The sequence below is a fragment of the Passer montanus genome, unplaced genomic scaffold, assembly GCF_014805655.1.
Source record: "Passer montanus isolate IOZ18808 unplaced genomic scaffold, ASM1480565v1 scaffold60, whole genome shotgun sequence".
Classification (NCBI taxonomy): domain Eukaryota; kingdom Metazoa; phylum Chordata; class Aves; order Passeriformes; family Passeridae; genus Passer; species Passer montanus.
Window position 1 is genome coordinate 2,581,880 of NW_024371038.1, and position 21,579 is coordinate 2,603,458.

At 36.9% G+C, this 21,579-nt stretch overlaps 1 protein-coding gene across 3 annotated transcripts in view; it reads left to right on the forward strand.

Annotated features, from left to right (window-relative positions):
• The window catches only part of LRRC8B (leucine rich repeat containing 8 VRAC subunit B), a 30,999-nt gene extending 12,114 nt beyond the window's left edge, over positions 1-18,885 (forward strand). For all 3 annotated transcript variants that reach the window (XM_039727149.1, XM_039727148.1, XM_039727150.1), the window contains exons 2-5: positions 10,387-10,441; positions 11,232-11,332; positions 11,986-14,144; positions 15,091-18,885. In XM_039727149.1, the coding sequence (XP_039583083.1) occupies positions 12,012-14,144; positions 15,091-15,363 (2,406 nt within the window). In that variant the 5' untranslated portion in view covers positions 10,387-10,441; positions 11,232-11,332; positions 11,986-12,011 and the 3' untranslated portion in view covers positions 15,364-18,885. The remainder of the gene's footprint in view (positions 1-10,386; positions 10,442-11,231; positions 11,333-11,985; positions 14,145-15,090) is intronic.
• The last annotated feature ends 2,694 nt before the right edge of the window (positions 18,886-21,579 follow it).

Consider the following 21,579-nt stretch of genomic DNA (forward strand, 5'->3'; position numbering starts at 1 on the left):
TGAGGGGATGAGGTGTGGTTTTTATGGGTCTCTGTGCTGTCTATCTAAATGTTTCATGCTGCTCTCTGTATTCTGAGTGCTAACTTGTGGGCTGTATTTATCCTTAGGCATCCTTATAACAGCTGTTCAGCTGTTGTCTTGTAAATAGTGTTATTCTGCCAGTTGCTTTTGCAGTTACTCTTTTTAAAGATAAGTTAGCAGTCTGTGCTGTGGTCATGAAGCTATTTGGTTCAGATATCATGGGTTGCCATGTAGAAGGTTGAGAAATGTAAAGTGGAATTAATATGTTAAAGTTTACATGTGCTGTCTTTAATGTTTAAGTGGTATAGGTTATATAATTCCAGTTAGAGTTTTACCAGACTTGGTGAGTGGTTTTTCAGTTTACTGTACTTATGCTTGGGTTTGGGGATTGTTTTCCCCAAGAGTTGTTAGTCTGCTACAAATGAGTTCTGGATTTAATTTTTAGCTTGTTGAAATCAAATTGTAATTCACTATTGAACTAAAGGGTCATAATCTTATGAATATTTTCCCCAGCTATTTGATTTAAACTTACCCATATGAAAAGGCTGTGCTTTGTAGTGTTATAGTGCCTTGGAAGGAAGGCAGATGATGCAGCTCTCAGTAAAAGCTGTTACAAAAGCAGTTCAAGGGACAGTGCTGACATGCTCTCTTCTGATGTACACCCACGAGGATTCTAGGGTCTTTCGACAATCAGAAGGGAATTGTGGAGAACTTGTAATGGACCTTTTCAGTTTAATTATTATTGGGGTTGCTCTGTTGGGTTTCAAAATAAATAAAATTATGTGACTGCATTTTCATCATAAGGGCTCAGCCTCCAAGTACGTTTGGATGCTGTAAACTGAAATGCAACTTCTTATTCTGAAATTGAGAATTTAGTTGACTGAGAAACTAAAGGGATTAAAATACTTTTATAAGGGATCCAGTGATACCAGTAAGAATGTGATAGTAACACGATCTGGTTGCTACTAATTGTGAGCAAAATTTAGACATTGTTTCAAACACTTTGTTTCTTTGTGAGATAGTAGTTTGAATTGTGATTTTAGTTAGCAAAGTTTCGGTTTTGTGACACAACAGCTACAATACCATGGTCATGCACTTTGCTCAGGCTTAATTAAAGTGATTGATTTTTAGAGCTCTTATTTCAAACCCCAGAAAATGTAACCCCTTATTTCCCAGGCATTATTGCATTCGTTTTCTGCAGAAAATACTAGTATTCTGTGATTAGTTCGGGTTGTGAAATATTTATTTAGCTACTTTATGGTAGCTAAAAAAATCATCTGCATCCAAATAGGAGGATCTGTTGAGCTGAATTTAATAATAGCACATTGTGATTTTAACGATGAAGTATTAGTTCTTTGAACTAGCTTTTCCATCTGAATGAAAGCAAAATATTGGTGTGCCTTTGTTGTGTAATCCAAAATATTTGAAGAAGGGAGGGAATTTGAAAATTTTTAACTAAAAACTGTTTGTTTCTACCCTGTGTTTAAATATTCACAAGATAAACTTTAATTTCCAACCTATGCCAATGCAAGTGTGAAACTGATTGTTGCTTTTCCAGTGCCTTTTCCAAGTAAACATTTTTTATTAAACATTAACATTGTTTAAATACTATTTTTGCAGTGACACTGACTACAAAGTTGGGAAAATTATTGCTTAATTGAAGTGAGATGGGATATGTCAATACTCAAGTGCTTTACCAAAGAGGAGTTAAAAGCAATGTCTGCTTTACTTCAAATTATTATTTAGTTTTGTACAAATATGGGGCTAGAGGTTTTTTACTTTAAAGTTCCTAATTGATTCAGGTGATGATAAAACCTTGACTCTTGTTTTTGTAGTTCTTAAACTTGGCTTCCTACCAAAGTGTGTTTCTGATTAATACTGCTATCTGAAAAACCTTACCAGCTGTTGGGTCTCTTCAGACAGCCTGCTCAGAAAAAGAAATTTTGCGCAGTTGGAGACTTGCACAGCACACTTGGGTTTGATGGAAGTACAACGCGTGAACAGAGGTCCTGAACTAACTTTGTGTTTGTTCAGGAAACAAAGCAGGATTACTGTGGATTTACTGTAGAATTCAAGTCTGATCACTTGTTTGTGGTTCTGAAACTTAGCATTGTTCTAGCAGATGTTTCTGATAGGTACAGCGTGGATTTCAGCTCTCCTGATCCCATGCATGTGTGCAGCTCTGAACTGTACAGTTATGTTTAGGCATGCAGTTTGTGCATACACTGCCACACAGCATGTGCAATGTGAAATTTGTCTTTCAGTCCATTCATTTTATTAAAAGAAGAGAAGATGTAGCTGGTTGCTTTGTCCAATTAGTAAATACATAAAGCAGAGTAATATGAACAGGAAGATACTGAAGAGGCTGAGGGGGTTGTGCAGCCAGATTGCACACTGCTGGAGGATTGGTAAAGCCTGTTCCATTTCCATTTCAAGAAGGCTTATATTTGACTCCAGTCCCAAGTTTTTCTTTTTCTTACTCTGCGATGGGGATATTCTTTAAAAAGATAATAAGGTGGGTTTCAGGAGAGCTGGCATACAAAAAGAGTGTCTGAATTTGCATCAGATATCAATTGGAAATTTATCTGTTCTCATTATTGTATTTTAGCTGTTTAGACCAAACATCTAGAATCAAGTGTTTCAGTTTGTCAGGCTGGCATTCATGAGTAACTGTCTTTCCTGTTAAACAAGATGAAAACCTGCTGCTTCTAGAAGGAGATAGGAGCCACTACTGAAAATACAAATCAGCTTTCTGATGTCAGAACTAATAGAGTGAAATGTGTTTCTGTATTGCAGCCCTGATAATTATATTTTCCTAGATGTAATTATGTTCTTGTCTGTGGAAGTAATAATATTCCCTTCTAGAAAGTTCTCCATTAATCGTACACAGCATCAGGAAAAATTAAAACGAAAAGTTTATTTTTTGACCATTCTTAAATCTTGTGGCTAAATTTGTACATGGTAATAATTATCTTGCAGAGACAGAATACATTTGGTATATATGTTTTTGTGACCTCAGTTGCTGTTTCCATTCTCAACATCTGCTTTCATGAGAGAATGCTGCTTGGTCTTAGCAGTCTATAAATGTTGAAAAAACTTTGGTATCCTTTTTTCAGCCAAATGTTGAAATCTTAAGTTATTGTACTAGACAACAGTTCACATTTTAGAAACATCAGAATTATTCTAGATAGAATGAGGACTACAAATACAAATTAATATATCTGAGATTGGACAAAGGTGATAATGGTTTGACCAGTATTAGGAAAAGGAATAGTATTTCCAGCTCTCAGAACCAAACAGAGGCTTAGTACAATCCAAAACAGCTAAATACCTAGTAAGAAATTATTTTTGTATAATATTCCTAATTTAAATAATTTTTAGAGCATAGCAGAAATGTTACCATAATTTTACAGTTGAGAAGTTTGAGCTGGAAAGAAATAAAATTACTTGCATGAAGTGATTCAGCTGTCAGAAGTAAATTATTAACTAAGTTAGGTATGGGTATTGTATTGGAAAGCAATGTTTGAGCTAGGAAATTCATATAGAATGGAGGTTCTGAATAACTATAACCACTGGATTTCAGTATTTTGCTCTCTGCAGAAGTGGTATGAAAAATGTTGGCACCTTCCATCATTGTCTAAATGCAGTGTGGTTGAATTCCTTATTCCTTTATTTAGAAGAAGCAAATCAGAATATGAACCTGCTGCAGTTAATACCTGAGTAATATGGTATTACAATACCATGTAACAAATGGTGTTGATAGCCTAGTTATAGCAACATGATATCTTGTGGATGACAAAATTGACCCAAATGCTTACCTGACTTCTTAAGTAGGATTTGTAGTCAGCATACTTTATTCTGCTGTGACAGCAGCACTCTTGATGGTGCTTGAGAAATTAATTCAGAGCTGGTTCAGGTTTGTGGACATATTCCCAAGTTCTTCCTTCTGAGAATATTCTCTTATTTCAGACTGATTTCCAGTAAGGTTACTGAAGTTGTCTTGCCTGTTTCAAATGTCTTTGGCCATTTATGGTTTTATTGAGAAGGACACTGAAAATGGAAAGAGGGTATATGAGCAACTCCTTGCCTTTTCCCAAGGAAAGAGGGTCTCTTGTTATATAATTCTAACTGGTTTATGCTGCTGGGTCCTTAGTACTGTTACTGCTCTTGAAGACAATAAGCTATATAAATAAAGAATCTGCTTGTAGAAAAATCTAATAGTATTATAGTTGTGAATATTCTCTAGTGTTCTCTCTGCTTTGCTTTCTGATGTCCTGAGCATGGCAGCACAATGAATTGACATAATATCTCTGAATTACAGAAACTGAAGGGATAAAAAATATTTTTCTATTGTAATACTTATCTTGGTATGCAAAATAAAATAGATACCATTGATGCTCATTCAAAATGCTGGAGGGATACTGCTCATACCATTGTCTTATGGTTATGTAGTCATCTTTCCCAGCATGAGAAAGCCCCAAAAATATGGTTACAAGAATAAAAAGGTATAATAAGCAAGCTTGAAAAATCTTATTTCATGCAGTTGGAAGGTGTCTGACTCTGTGTTAGCTGTGGTAGTACTGGGATGAAGGACTTGATGTGCTGCTGTGTAAGATGGTTTCTGGGAGAGCTCCCAAAGGTGCAATTAAAAGACCTAGGCTGGGACTGATGAGGCTGCTTTTGGTGTCATCATGCTTCTTTAGGAAAAAACAGGTGAAGCACCAAGGAGACTTTTCATATTTAATGTTCCAAAATTGTTCCAAGATTTCTTTGGAACTTGGCATTAAAGACTGCAGTATCTTTAGAACTGAGTTACTGACTTTAAAACCTAATTGGGAGATGGGGGAACAACAAAGGAGGCCTGTTCTTCTAGATATCACTTGAGAGTGTGATCTGTGCCAATTTCCTGGTATCTTCTTTGACACATCTGGGCTGGAATGCTTGACAGCGTGGCATGCCTGCAGTCATCTCTGGAGAGTTGTCTCTTGTGGTTTAAATTAGCATTAGCTGAACACTTATGGACTCTGTGCTTCTGTCCCAAGAAGGCAGTACATATCCAGTACAATTCTCTCCCCTTCTCTCCATCCTCACTATATTCTCATTATTCTTTCCCTTATGCTAGAAAGCCCCTTCCTTTAGTCTGCTTTCTTAAATCACTATTCCTTTGAGCATTCTCAGTCTTGCTGTTCTGATTCTGGTTTTGTTGCCTTTTTCTAATTGAGATTATAAGGCTCTTTAGACATCCAGATTAGGTTTGTACGGGGATGGTGCTCCTTGTTGCTGCACGTATTTTCTTGGGTGTTAGTGAAGGACAGCTTTGCTGCTCTGAGAGCTACATCATTGCTGCCACAATCATCCAATAATTTCCTTTTCAAAGTGGAATATGTGAAATATACAGCGGCTTGGAGAAATGTAAATTAATGGAGAAAACAAGAGTGCTAGAGTTTCCAGTGAAAACAAATTATATAAGTTATTAATTAAATATTGGGATGAAACTAGGTAAGTATCTATTACATGATCAATCTAAAGCACTCTTCTGAACCAATGCTTGCATTGATGTTTATTGTAGTCAGTATTTTAGAGGCTGATATGTCTCAAGTTTTATGTTATAACATTAATTTGTATATTTGCAAAATGCATCTCTGAGTTTGAAAATAGTACTGAGACAGCAAAGCTGTAAAAAACATTGCTTACTAGAAATGCTCAGATTTGATTCGGAGTCCAGATTCTGTTTGGTTCATGAGGGATCACAGAAACCACCATGCCTACAAATGGAGTTATAGGCTCTGGACAAGTAGACAACTTGTTCTTAAAGAAATCAGTAATGTTCCTGCAATTACATGAAAACAAAGCTGGTCTACCTTTCATTTTACTGTGTTTTTTTACTATTAGAAGTCTTATCTATTTAACTCTGTAACATACCTTTTCAGAAACTTAAGTTTGTACCTACTTAGCAATTTTTCTACATTTTAGTTTGTCAGGTTTTTGTGTAAACTGATTGTCTCGCCTGTCTCTGGTTTTACACTTGGGTTTAAACTGAATCTTTTTCTCACTCTCTAGAAGCATAGGTTGTGACCTATTTCAGATTAGAGGAGAGGGGTGAAGAAAGTGCTTTTACTAATAAAAATATTTATATCTGAATGTGAATTTGTATTTTGAAATTGCTCTATGGGCTAGACTAGAATGAAATAAAAACCACACTTAACTTTTAAATGCAAATCTTATAATGCAACTTCATTACAGGGTTTAATCTTCAGAACAGTTGTGGACTATTGGACTAATGGACTTGTTTTTACCCTCCTATCTGCTAGTGAGAGTTAAGCTCAAGTAATTTCATGTACTTGGGCAGAGTTAACTGATATGGGCCATTATCTGTTGTGGCCCACAGGTATGTCATTTTAGACAGCTGGAATGTTTGAATGTGGTTCCTCTCTCTAGTGAGTGTTTGAACAGTGACAGATTTTACAGCCAAAGTTTATCTCTTGACTGGTCTTCCTTGAACAGGGAAAAGGCTCAATACATGGATATCAGTGGTATTTAATGAGAAGTTAATATGGCTCAAGGAAGACTGGTCTTTTTTGGAGGCTGCAGGCATAGGAAGGAAATGCATAATGTAACATAGGTAATCCTGCACAGTCAGATTTCAGGAATAAGTCTGGTGCTTATAAAGCAAATCAAATTGGAGTTAAGCATATTTTCAATTTACATTAGACTGCAACTTTATAATAACTTTAGACTATACAAAGTATTTATCTTGCATTAAGTGTACCAGAGACAGAAAGAAGGGTGAAACTACCTTTTAAGTTTTTTGGGTTTTTTTCACCTAAGGCCTTTTGTGTTGAACCTGGGAATGTTCAAGCTTTTAGGTAGTTCAGGAAGCTGAGATGTACTTGCCATGTTCTACTTTGGTTTTTCTCAGCTTTGTGAAGATATGGTAGTGGTAGAGTGAGGTAGTAGTTGCTTCATTTTTTTATCAAATTATGGGCTGTGCAGTTAACTCTGAAGCTGTAAGGGTAAATCTTGTAAAGTAAAAATGTTAGTGTAGCCTAATTCACTAAATTTTAAACTATGTTTACAATTCTTTTCCCCCAGAAATTACTTGGCTGTATAGATTCATGTAAGTCTTCCCCAGAGAGCAAAGACTGATTTTTAAGCAGCATAAAACTTCGCTGTTACTGTTCTACACCTTATGTTCAGCTGTCTTGAGAGCAGGGGTGTTTAAGAAAGGCAAGGGCCTCTAGCCAGTCCAGGCACAGGCTGGAGATTGTCTGTAGTTGTAATTTCTGAGTATTTGGAAGGATTTTAGGTCTTTGATTATTTAAGAGATTGATATGGCAAACTTGGAATAATGTGAATGTAGTGTTGAAGATCCAGTGCTTGAGGAGCACGCTGTTTATTGTAGAGTGTGGGAATGTCCTTGGATTTGTTTTAAATACAAAAGGATAATCACTTATACGTGTTTAATTGTCACCTGTGATCATCTTCAGATGTAGCTGGAAAGCAGCTTTCTCTAATCTTGTTTGTGTGGTTCAGCATTCAATGGAATACAGATTCAAAACCACAATCCCTATCAAAAAGGTCCTACAGCTGAATCTGTGTATGCACACAGGTGACCAAAGTAGAGATTCTGAAAGAATCACAGCTTGAAGAAGGGAGAGGCAGTCATGTAAATGCTTCTTCTAAGAGTAATATGGCAGTGTCATTCTTTATGGAGACACCTGCACCAGAACTCTGGCAGTACCTCTCTGATTGTTGCTTACTGAATGCTTGAGAAAGGGAGCAGTAGCATGCCAGTAGAAGGAGAAGGTTTTGCCAGGAAAGATCTGGTTTGGGTGATGAGTGTATATATGGGTAGAGTTTGTTTATTTTTGTTCCTTTGGGAATTTTCATGGGGGTTTATTTGCAAGGCTCAGGCAGTGCATATGAAACCATAAGCAGGTGCTGGGAATCTCCTAGGGGATTCTCAAAACCGATGATGTGTTTAGCTCATTATTGAACTTTCCATCCAAAACTTGAGAAGAAAAAGTGATCTGTTTAAACTAGCTAGAAGCTTAGTTGGTTCTGTAGTTCAGGAATGATTTTTGATAGAAAATTGATTAAACAGATGCATTACTTAATATGTCAGCATCTCCTTATCTAGGCTGAGAAGCAGCTGCAAGAGTCTAAAGAGACTGTCTGAAAAGTTGGTGGGTGTGTTTCTTTGAGGGAGAGGGAAAAAAGCAAGACAGAGGGGCCATGGGAGTACCTGTCAAGTAGTTGTATAAAGCTTTAGTTGTATAAATCTATTTTGATTAAATTAGTATGTCAGAAACACCAGTTGAATACCCTTTAGGGAGGAGAAGCAAGGTAATTGCCTTGCTCCAAAGACATCCCTGACTAAATCTGCCTAAAATTCTGTGAGCAATGACCAAATGATAGAGTAATGCAATACTAAGTACCCTTTTGGCAGCTGGGGGTGGTGGTGGGTGTCTGATGCGTATAGATAATATTTTTCAAAATGAGAGCCTTTTATTCACATTCTGGATATGTTTCTGTTGTTCTGATTTAATAAGTCTTGAAGTAACTAAAAATTACCTTGATATTAGTGATCTTGATTACTTTATTTTTCTGGCCTGTGTCTCTGTATTGGTCTGGAGTAACTCTCCTGAAGTCATCATTTTGCCTGGGGCTAAGCTTCATTCTCTCTTCTTGTAAGAAAGATTGCCAATTGAGTTAGGCCACTTTGAAAAGCTTTTATGGCTTTGATATGGGTTGAAAGCTGCTGCAGATGAGGTTTATCAAGTCCATTACAGTTCAGCATTATTCCATTTGATTAGCCACTCTTGGCATACAGATAGGATTTGAAAGAAAAATGTCTTCAGCGAAATTATCATCAATAATTCACATGTTTATGTTACAATTGTATATACTGCCTACTCCTCCAGTGGTAAGCTTGATTTCATAAACATAGACTTGTAATGGATACACACTCTTCACTGGAAGACTTCAACAAGTAGCCATTCACCAGACCAGCTTTCAAGTATTTAAATGCTTAATATTGTGACATTTGCTTTTTACTAGAAAGTGTTGTAAAACCACAGCAAGAATGTCGTCTCTTTTCTGGAATGGGGACTAACAGCTTTCCACTGCGAGGCAGAGAGGTGACAAAGACTTTATAGAAACAGACCTCACGAAGTTATGTGGGTCAGCCTCAGACTGAGTGCCCAGTCTGTACAAAAACAAAGCACCTTTTTTTTTCAGCATTATGTCATTGGTTGAAAAAGGTGTATTGAGTGATGCAAACTCTTAAGTATACCAATATGATTTTCACAGAATTGGCTTAAGTTTCATTTTCTGTTCTCCTTTTTGTAAATTTTAGGGAAAATGCTTTATCAAAGAGTGTTAACTGTTTTATTGTACTCTGAATTTTCCTTTGTATTGAGCAGATATGCCTTATTCCCCAAGAATACTCCAGTAAGCATTTAGTTATATGAATCATCTTAAAACATTAGTATCTCCCCAAGTCCCTGATGAGGTTTACATGTTTGTCAGGAAGACTTGCTCCCATCCTCATACTTATTAGACCTTTCACACTATGTTAAACTCTCAGCCAATTTAGTGGTAATTTTGACTTTTCAAGTGTTTTTATTTTTTTTTAATTTGCTATTTTTACCTTTTGATCTTACTTTGTTGCATCATTCAATGTATTAATCTCTTAGTGTGTTCTTTACAACTTCAACAGAGGTCCCAAGTCTTTCATTTTTATAACATTTTTATAACAAACTTCAAGCAAGAAGAATTGACTGGTTTAAATTTTAGGATGGAAGGGGGAAAATGTTTTGGTTTTCTTCTGTTTGCATTCAAATCAAGCATGTTTGGCTTGAGTCAAGGTGTGATCCAGGTATTCTCTGCAGAATGAAAGCCTTAGCTGGAATGGGTTTACTATTTCTTTGTGCTTATATACTGGCAAATTTATATTCAAACCACAAGAATTATGTCAAAAGAACTCATTTTAAAGGCATTTGAGATGTGCTTTTGGAAGTTGGAGTGATTAAAGAAATTGCTGTTTTTCAGCTGTGTAGCATCTCAGCTGCAGAACTTTACGTAAATGCAAAAACTGTTGAGCTTAAATGGTTTTTAGTGCTTAGAAAGGGGACAATGACAGAAGCATTACTTCATCTCTACTTTAGGAAAAGCGACTTTCAGATAGTGAACATGTAGATAATTTGAAGGGGGTGGCATCTTGTAGATTCTTAGATCTTTTACTCATAGATGTTGGCTCTTTGAAATGCTGTTGTGGAAGCAGTAATGAGCTGCTGTTCTAACACTCACAGTTTTTAGAGTCCAAACATTTCAGAATCTTATGACAATTTATTTTCCTTACAGGAGTGTATTGTAACCATTCAGTCCTTCTTCAGCTGCTTTCCCTTGGGTGGGCCTGGTAAGTTTTTCTATTCTATCATAAAGAGCTTTGTCATTGCAAGAAGGGTTCATTTATTTTTGGTCATTTTTTCCACTTGAATGTGGAGTAAGAATGAGGTTCAGCTATTGTTTGACTTTTTATAATCGTTTGTAAGCTCTGTTTAAAGTTGAGATGTACAGTACCAATATATTGTAAACAAGAGCCAGTGTGTGGCCAGGAAGGCCAATGGCATCCTGGTGTGTATCAAAAACAGAGTAGCCAGGGGGACCAGGGCACTTCCCTGTGCTCAGCACTGGTGAGGTCCCACCTGAGTGCTGTGTGCAGTTCTGGGCCCCTGACCACAAGACACTGAGGGGCTGGAGTGAGCCCAGAGAAGGTCAGTGGAGCTGGGGAAGGGTCTGGAGACAGGTTCTGTGAGGAGCAGCTGAGGGAGCTCATTCAGGAGAAAAGGAGGTTCAGGGGGAGCTTATCAGTCTGAAAGTCTACAACTGCCTGAGAGTGTAGCCACGTGGCTCAGTTTCCTAAGTTCATAGTTATCTGGGGAAAAAAATTACTTCCTTGTTGAAATAGGGCTTAGCTGTAGGCAGTTTCCCTGGTGTTCAGAGATTTGTGTGTTGATGTGATTGCAGAACTTTGACTTTTCATGCTGCATGATCACACATATACATCCTGTTCCATTTCATGTAGCTGTAGCAATGCAGAGCTTAATGGAGGCGTAATGAGGCAGCAGTCTAATGAAAGCTGAAATGTTTGCTCTTTATTTACGTTAAGCCATTAAATAAGTGTATTCAATGTTTTCTCCATCCAGAATGAAGACAAATGTAAAGATGGCATGTCCAAGGAATTTTAAAAGGTGTAGACCTCCTGACTGAGCAGTGCTGTGTTTTTTTATTCTCTTTAATTAGTAAAGTAAGTACGAATCAAACCTATGCTTCTGGGAGTTAAATGGGCCTATATATATGTATATATATATATAACAATATTGAAGAATAATACATTGTGCCACCTTAATTTTAAATCTGCCAATACAATTAATTGTCTTGATGGGAGAAGATGGGGAATTATGTATAAGAATATGTAATACACAAGAGCTTTTTGGGAATTTATGTATTTTTAATTGGGCAGAATTATTTTATCTGGTAGAAAGTTCTAAATTACAAGAGCCATCATGTTAATGATGGTAATGAAGGAAGGACGTAAGTTTATGATGGTAATGAAGGACTGCTAATAATACATCAGCCACTTCTTTGACTTAGACCTCTTTGTTGCTTCTACTGCAGCAGTATCCAAATGTTTGCTTTTAATATAGCTTCTCTCATGCTAGTTTCACTCCTTAAATTTTTGCACTCCCAAGTACCTTTTCTTAAAATAAATTCATGAGATGATGGCTGGCGTCAGGTCCCAGAAGTTCTTGGATCCTTTTGTTATGCTCTGGAGTCCAGGTCACATGTTACACATATTTAGAACTGTGATAACAATAACAGACTTGTATTCAATGGTGAGATAAATTGTTTTTAACAACTCTCTAAGAATGTATTTTCTTTTCTTTTTTCTTCTACCAGCTGCTGTTCTCTCACAGGTGAAAGTCATGATCACGCTAACAGAACTCAAATGCTTAGCAGATGCCCAGTCATCCTACCACATACTAAAACCATGGTGGGATGTCTTCTGGTATTACCTCACCATGATAATGCTGCTAGTCGCTGTGCTTGCTGGGGCTCTCCAGCTTACTCAAACCAGAGTATTGTGCTGTCTTCCTTGCAAGCTAGAATTTGACAATCATTGTGCTGTGCCTTGGGATTTAGTTAAAGCCAACCTTAACATGTCAGCTAGCTCGACGGCACCGATAATCATCCCGCTTAAAATCCAGAATTATCTCCATCGGCAGCAGTATTCCTACATCGATGCAGTATGTTATGAGCGACAGCTTCACTGGTTTGCCAAATTTTTTCCATACCTAGTGCTTTTGCATACCTTTATTTTTGCAGCTTGCAGTAATTTCTGGCTTTACTATCCCAGTACAAATTCCAGGCTTGAGCACTTTGTAGCCGTTCTTCAGAAGTGCTTCGACTCTCCCTGGACAACACGTGCCCTCTCAGAAACAGTTGCTGAGCAGTCTGCGAGGAAGTTGCCGATAGCCAAGTCAAAAACAGTGATTTCATCACCTCAGTGTTCAGGAGACATAGGGGCCAGCAGACAGTCCCTGCCATATTCACAACATGGCTTGGAAACGACTGGAAGAGAAAATTCCAGTGTTCTTGACAAAAAAGAAGGGGAACAAGCTAAAGCTATATTTGAAAAAGTGAAGAAATTCAGAGTACATGCCGAAGAAAAGGATGTCGTATACACAGTGTATATGAAACAGATTATAGTGAAAGTCTTTGTAGTTGTCATAATAGTAATTTATGTCCCCTACTATTTATCATTTATTACACTTGAAATTGATTGTGTAGTTAATGTTCAAGCCTTTACAGGCTACAAAAGATACCAGTGTGTTTATTCGCTAGCAGAAATTTTTAAAGTCTTGGCTTCATTTTATGTTGTTTTGGTGATCTTCTATGGATTAACTTGTACTTACAGTTTGTGGTGGATGTTACGAAGTTCACTTAAGCAATACTCTTTTGAGAAGTTGAGAGAGAAAAGTAATTACACTGATATACCTGATGTGAAGAATGACTTTGCATTTATTCTTCACTTGGCAGATCAGTATGATCCTCTTTATTCCCAACGATTCTCAATATTCCTTTCTGATTTGAGTGAAAATGAACTCAAACAGATAAATCTTAACAATGAATGGTCAGTGGAAAAACTGAAAAATAAACTAGTAAGAAACTCCCAAGACAAGACTGAACTTCACCTTTTCATGTTAAATGGTCTTCCAGACAGTGTCTTTGAACTGACAGAAATAGAAGTTCTAAGCCTGGAACTTATTCCTGAAGCCAAACTTCCTTCAGCTGTGACCCAGCTTGTCAATCTCAAAGAACTCAATGTTTATCATTCATCACTAACGATGGATTATCCAGCAGTCAACTTTTTAGAAGAAAATCTGAAAACCTTGCGTTTGAAGTCTAGTGAGATGGGAAGAATTCCATTTTGGGTCTTTCATCTAAAAAACCTACAAGAATTGTGTTTAACAGGGTATTTCATGCTAGATCATCACAACTCCATATACAGTGATGGCTTTCAGGGGCTAAAAAATCTGAGATCGATTCACTTAAAAAACAACCTTTCCCGTATACCTCAAGTGATTACAGATCTTCTGCCTTCTTTACAACACTTGTCTATCAACAATGAGGGAAATAAACTGATAGTGCTAAATAACCTGAAGAAGCTGGTAAACCTGAGAACCTTGGAACTAATCTGCTGTGATTTAGAGCGCATTCCCCATTCCATTTTTACCTTAAACAATTTGCATGAAATTGACTTAAAAGAAAATAATCTCAGAACAGTGGAAGAAATAATTAGTTTCCAACATCTTAAGAATCTTTCTTGCTTAAAATTGTGGCACAACAGTATTTCATATGTCCCAGTGCAGATTGGTGCATTATCAAACCTGGAACAGTTGTATCTAAATTATAATAATATTAAGAATGTTCCATTGCAGCTATTTCTTTGTAGAAAGTTACACTATTTGGATCTTAGCTATAATAAGCTAACCTCCATCCCTGAAGAAATCGGTTATCTGACCAACCTGCAGTACTTGGCTTTGACAAAAAACCATGTAAGTAGAACTTTGAATTACTATTCAAAACAAAAAATAGAGTTAAGCTGCTATTTCTTCTGGAACAGCCTCTAGCTTTTGTAGTGTTCATGATTAAAGAAAATCCAGAAAAAAGGGGTGGTGCTTGTTTAATTACTGAAGCTTTGGTATCAGCAAAGCTCGCATAATACTGAACAAGTACTATCCTGTTTGTAGCTGCTTAAGGGCTTTGATCCAGAGATGGTATAGGTTAGCATGGCTGCAGAAACAGATCTTTCCTGCAGTTGTCAATCCTGTGTAGTACTTCAGTGGAAGTGAACAGTGTTTAATGTTTACCTTAAAGCATCAAGCTGAAAGCTAAAGTGAATGAACAGCTGGTTGATGGGCATCTCGGCTGTATGACTGGGAAGAGGGAAATAATTGTGGTTGGTAACCTCACAATCAGTGCTAAACTGTCTGACTTGTTAGTGTGCAGCTCAGGCTTGTGAGTTCTTTGAGGTTTTCATTGGTGAGGCTGGTTTTGGATATTATGTGTCAGCGGAGTGGGCCAAGATGACTGTACTGCACAGATAACTGCTTGTACAGGTTTCACACCACAGGAGCTGCTAATGTCTCTCCACAGTCTGTGCTTGTTCTTCATTAAGTGATTCTTAGCAATAGTAGCTCTTCCTCTCCCCTGCCACCTGCACACGTCTGCATGCAGACATGGATGTGCTCCCCCTTCCAGACTTGCCTTGTGCCAGGAGCCAAGCAGCTTTGTAAGAAAACAGGGATAATAAAACCATTGTAGTGCTCTCAAGCACTTGATCACTTAATGATAGAGGAATTACAGTCTTCCTTTTCCTTTCATAAACTAAGAGGGTTTTTTACCCTAAAATAAAAAGGGAAAATGTCAAAACATGCAGCTGCACATAGGCTAACACCTTCTAATGTACTTTATTTTTGTTCTTTTCTTTCCTTTTTCTAGATTGAAATGCTGCCTGATGGATTATTTCAGTGCAAAAAGCTGCAGTTTCTTCTTCTGGGAAATAACAGTCTGATGAATTTGTCCCCTTTTGTGGGTCAGCTACTGAATCTTGTTCAGTTAGAGCTCATTGGAAACTATCTTGAATCACTTCCTGCTGAACTGGAAGAATGTCAGCTCTTAAAGCGAAATAATCTAATTGTTGAAGAAAGGTTGTTAAAAACACTTCCACCTCGTGTGAGAGAGCGTTTGCAGGCATGCTCAGATAAGTCCTAAGTTTAAAATGAAACTCTGCATTGTTGCATTCTACAAGTCTTGCTTAATATCTCTCTAAAGATCTGTATAGGTAGAGAGGAGTGAAGGAGAGAGAGCAATTTACAAATCAGTCTTAAACTTAAAAACATTGAACTGAGTTGATTGTATTGGAAAACAAAAATTTATTCAGATTCAAACAAAAGATGCAGCCTTTTACAGGTAAACATGTTTGAATTTTGGAACATGAATTGTTGGTTAGGTTCTACTGATTGAAAAAATTCAGCTAAATGTTTATGGTAGTAAAAAGAAAAGAAGAGATGATTGCCTGGCTATAGTGAGAGTGTATATACTTTTTTCCTATGAGAATTTTTTCTGTTGATAGTGATGATTAAAATAGTTTCATTCCTGCCTTATGAGGTCTAAGAACTGTCTGGAATTAGTTTCTAAATATGAACTCTTCTCTAACTTAGGATGTATTAAATTAAGAGTTTAAACTATTTGAGCAGTTTAATTGCATGGGGTATATGGAAAGTAATTTTTCAACATAATTTTTAAAAGCTTTTGACAAGTACTAAGCATTAGTTCTATAATTGTGGAAGATGCCATTTGAATCTTGCTATTAAATACCTAGAACTGGTTTCAGCATTTTATCTTAAAAATAGTAAATACAAAATTAATTGTTGCCTAGAAACTGGGAAGAATCAGAAGAATCTGAAGTAACTGTTGTGCGCATGTCCTAGAGAACCAGCCTTACTTTACTGCTCTTCAGAAACAATGGTGGCAAATGGAACACAGTATGGTTGCAAAGTTGTCTTCTGTATGTTGTGAGCATCCCAGGTGTTAGTGTAGTGTATGTTGCTGATTAATATTTTTATAATAATTTCTCATTACTGGCTGCCTCAGTGCAGCTTCTCCACACCCAGTTACTGGGGAGAGGATGAAGGAGGTTTGAAGTTTGTATTAGATAGGGACAGAAAGACACAGATAAAACAAACTAAATAATCACACAACTTATAAGCATTTGGGAGAAAAAGACAGGAAGCATTATAAGCTTTGCCTCTTCTAGGGATGTAATAATATCATAAATCATAGTGGTGGGATAAACTCTTATGCCATCCTTAATACTTGCAAAACTGGATGGAAATAAAATGTTTCCTGACTTCATTCTTCTGCTGTGCGCTGTTTTATTATATTTGAAGTCTTAATTCTCATTATGTTTATCATGTTCACCAGAAACATAAGTTATGCCCCTGGGGAAGAAGAGGTTAGCATTCTTTCCAAAAATACACTTTAAATCTTTAACATAATACAGTTTTCAAAACCAATCTCAGTTATGGGTTCAGCAGATGACTTAATGCCCTTAATGACTTAGTGTTCAAGAAGTGTGCTAACAAACTTGCATTCCAGTTTGTAATAACAAATCATCACAGGTAAAAGTAGTTTTAGTACTAGCTTACTTTTAGTCATCTTCTTGCTCCCATTCCACTGGGATTTCCACACACATTCAAAATAAGTGTAATCTTATTTTGAATGATCAACATGAAAGTAGATGTCTTTGCAGGAGCAGTGCAAGAGGTGCATGTTTATCCACTGTACTGATGGCATTCCAAAGACCTTTGTAGTTGCAGCACTTTTCTTCTCAGGGAACCAAAATGTGGTAAAACTAATTGCTTTCTGTGTAGTTCTAGAAATGTTTCATTTAAACTGGTTATTTGTGTTTATGTGCAGACCAGTGCTGCTTGAACAGTGTTTCATAATGTCCATATGTAACTCTCCAAACTCTGTTAACTAATTTTAAGTTGTATAACAGTCCCATAGGAATTGACATGGTTCATCAACAGAGCTAGTTGTGGTACATGTGATTAAACCACAAGGCATTAAGTTACACCCCTGTGGCAAGACTTGTGTTAATAATTGCAATAGGCCTGTCTGGACTTCATAACTTAACATTAAAGAAGACTTTATGCCAGAATTTGACACTTAAGACTTGCAGCCTAATAATTTTTATCAGATTAAATGAGCATTTTGTTTAAAGCTTTTTTTGTAAATTAGGAAGCTGTGCTGAAAAAGTTAAATCAGCAAGTAATTGACTTGGCCAATAGCTTCAGCTTTTTAGGAATGCATCAGTCTTTTTCCATAATCAACCAAACTGATGAAGGTGAAAAATAATCATAAATAAATGGCATTACTTTTGTCAGGAGTGAATTAACAGAAGTAACTTGGAGAATGGTACTTAATTTCTAAAATGGTAGAGGATTTGAGACTCAAATGTATAATAAAAAATACTGTTTTATGGGCTAAATGGGTTACATTTTTTGCAGACTTTAATGTGTTCACTCTGCACCCCCTCAGGAGGGTTGGATTATTTTAGCTGCATGTTTGGTGTTTAAAAAATACCAAGACAAAAGCTGGAATACATGAAGGCTATGATATCTAGCCTTGTTTTCAAACCACAGTGTGCCTTTACTATCCCTTTTGTACCATGAAACCTAATCCAAGTGCTTAGAACTGAGGATGGAAACAAATGTAACTCTGAATTCCTTGAATTTGCTTCAGCCATTACCTTAACATTCACTATTTCTTCAAAACAAGGGAATTTTCAGGGAATCAATTTATGAATCCACTGTCAAACTTTGTACAATAATATTGTTGGCATCTAGTCTTTGTATAAATAATAATTTCCTAACAAAAAAGGCTTTTCAACTTGTTTGTGTTATATTGTGTTTAAGAACTTTGTATTGTGATCTTCCGTATCATGAACGTTTTGTTTAAAGATTAAATTTTTGTTTGCATTACAATTCTATGAACTGTTCTTTCTTTTTTTTGTCAGAGATGTTGCATTTAATGCAAAGCTCAGAAGTTTGCTTCCAGCTGTCTGTATCTATGTGGCAGCAGGTCTGTCTTCTACAGGATAGCGTGAAGATTATGAACAGCAGTGGGAAATGAAAGCTATGGTCCATGTCAACACAGTTTTCATATTCTGAATTAGGAGAGAAGTTCTTATGTTGATTTAGAACACAGCTTCCTTCTTAATTATTGCTACAGACCTTTTCCTAGTCTTCCACTTTAATTTGTGTGAGCTGGGTAAGTATAAGATGCAGACTGGAATTGTACTGGGAGAAGAAGGTGGGCAATGATTCTCTCCCCAGCTTGGCACATACAGCTGTCATGTGGCTAAACTGCCATAAGTAATGCTGCTCATAGTAAATCATGAATGTATTTCAAGTATTGCATGTGATGTTAGCTCAAACATCTCATTTCTCTTGAAATGCAAAATGATACCTGATTGCTTTTTCTGCAGGCTTGGGTTTGACTTGGTGTTCTTAAAATAAGGGAAAAAGCTCAGACTTGCAAGTAGTGTTACATATTCAAGTAAAAGTCAAGTATTTTTATTTTTCATAATGAGAACCTTCCTAGTAAATTTTATGGAACTGTGGTCATTTTTTTCTTGGACATGAAATGAAATAAGTAATAAAAAATGATGCAGTTTACCTGTATCGAGGTGGTAGTGTTAGTAAAATAAAGCAGATGATGATTTTAAAAGCTGGTTTTTCATGCTCCTACAGATTTGTGTATTTTGTTTTCATGGCTACGTTATTGAACTTATTGTCACTCTAATAGTTTAAATTTTATTAGTCATTAGGTGTTAATCATATTAACATACTTCCTTGGTTATGTGGCTTTTTCATCTTCAAGAATGTAATCTGAAGTTTGTTCTATAACCATTTGTAATAAGTGACTCTTTCTCTCTTCCTTTTCTACCCCAATAAATGCCAGGATTATTGAAAACAATAAATATGGGAGCAAATATATGGCTACAAGCTCTGAAAGCAGGAGGCAGTTCAGGATTTTGTTTCTAGGAAGGATTTTGCAGAACTCTGACTATATCTGGAGATCAGGAATTAATCAAGCTCCCACACTTTATTTGGCCTTGTTGGGTGGGCAGGTCCCTCAGATGTGCAAGCAGAGTAGTGCATTCCCCAGAGGGATTGCAGACAGTGCAGTGTATCTCCAGCGTGACAGTGAGTAATGTAGGCTGTGGCAAGGGAGGGGGAATAGTAATTGTTTGGAAGAAGTGAGCAGTGATACTATGGTCCTTTATGCTTACAGGATACAGCAATGTTTCAGGAGTTCCTATGTCTGGAGAAGTCTCCATCGTGGCATTACGTGAAGAGTTTCTCCCAGTGCTCCATTGCTAGGACATGTAGGTGATGCAGGGGGCAGTAGCAACCCACTCTGGGGCTGGACTGGCATCTGAAAGGGTTCAGGCATTATCTCAGTCCAGTGTGTTTATTAAAGGACCATTACATTTTGCTTTTTGATCATTTGAGCATTTTGACCATGTTATGTTACTCCATTTATGTGAATACCCATTCCCTCTTTGTTCAACTTCTAATAACCTAGAATCTGTTGTTATTTTGTACAAATGTGCACTGCTTCATAGGAGCCAGCTAAAAGACTATCAAGTTGTATGGATATGCAAGTCATATGCATTTAACACCTGGAGATGTGGAGAAGAGAGGATGAAAATGAGTCCACCTTCAGAGAGAGGGGAGAGGAATAATTCCTCCAAGTAATGTGAGAGATTGGAGAGATGGTTATTACTGCTTAGCCCAGCAAGGCTCCTGGGAAATGTTTCCTGGGAAGTAGAACTTGCTCATAGGCAGTTCAGGCAGCATGGTGCTTAACACAGGGAGGTATCAGTCTGTAGTGCTCATGGGCCTGCTGTTAAACAGGTACATTTATTACTTGCTGTTGCTTTCTTCCTCTTATAAAAATGCTATTTCTATATTTACTGCTACTGTTGATAAGTGTTACTTACAACACCCTGAATAAAAGTTATTTCTTTTCTTTTCCCCTACCTCATACTTGCATATCTGTCTATTGCAGAACCAATACTCTTGTCAAAAGATGTTGTAAAGCAAGTATTTGAAAAGTGTGGAGGGAAAAAAGGCAGTCAGTGCAATCTCCCTGGCAATGCAATCTGAAAATCTCTTAAGTCAGGATTCAGGATTCTAGAATATGGATAGCAAGGGCAAGAAGGAATGTAGTTCATTACTCTTCATTGTAAACATAGCTAACCTGCAAGTAAATAGTGAATTGATTGATCATTTGAAATTGGCCTTGCTCAGTAGCAAAAATGCATAAAATTGTAATGAGACAGTTGGGTAGGTTTTTTAAATTAAGCTGTTCATTATAACTACAGGTGTTCATCACTCTGACCTCTGTGCTTTGGCTCTCTGATCTAACCATTGTTTTTGCTTTTGCTGGACCTCATGCTGGGCTGATTCTATGCAAAAGCCTGGCAAAACACTTTAGTGTACTAGTTTTCTGCTGGTTTAACAAGCTGAATTAGTCAGGTACAGTCTGGCAAGTACCAAAAGCAGCAGAGCAGGACAAAGATCAGTACCTCCCTTTATGATAACTGCTTAGGGTGCAACTTTGTATTTGCTTGCAGAGTAATAATCCTTGGCTGCCTTTTTGGTTTTATGGTTTTTGGTTTTTTTTTAATTGTAGTACAACATTACAACTGAATGGGCACGATGACTTCTCACGGATTATAATACATAGATATAGCTACATATATGCACATACATAGACATTGAATGACAATCTGGTATTAAACAGGCACACCAATATACTAAATTTGTTTATCTAAAGTAAAATATTAAGAAGTGAAAAGTGTAAGGATAAATTTAAGAAAACTCTTCAAGAATTTGTAAATAACATGTCTTGAACTGTTTTTACCAGATAACAGATATGTTCAGTTGCTGTGGCTGCACTGGCTGCCTGAAAATTTAGGAACAGAAGGGAAAATAATAGACTTCTATGCTGTGTAACCCATGATTACTGTTGAATATGTGGGCTCATTAATCCCTAACACTGTTTTCCTCAGGTTGCTTGTGTTTTATCTAGATTAGTGCTCTATTATGGAGCAGTGATGGCAGTTTCTGTGCTCTGTAGAAAATTTTCTGCTACTTAGGGATGACTCTGGTTCTCCAGCAGCAGTTGCTGAGTTGTATTTCAGTGTGTGTTAAGGCAATCCAAAGTTGGCATTGTTTTTTATGAGGTGGACAAAGTGGTTGTATCAAAGCAACACAGTGTAGTGTAGTGGGGGTGGAAAACTGAAGAGGGGAGAAAAGCTAGAGCAGGAGCTAGGCCAGTTATTGTAGAGTAAGTCCTTTTCACTGCTGAATCTGCTGATGAGAGCCAGAAAAACTGCTAGTTTTTCCTTCA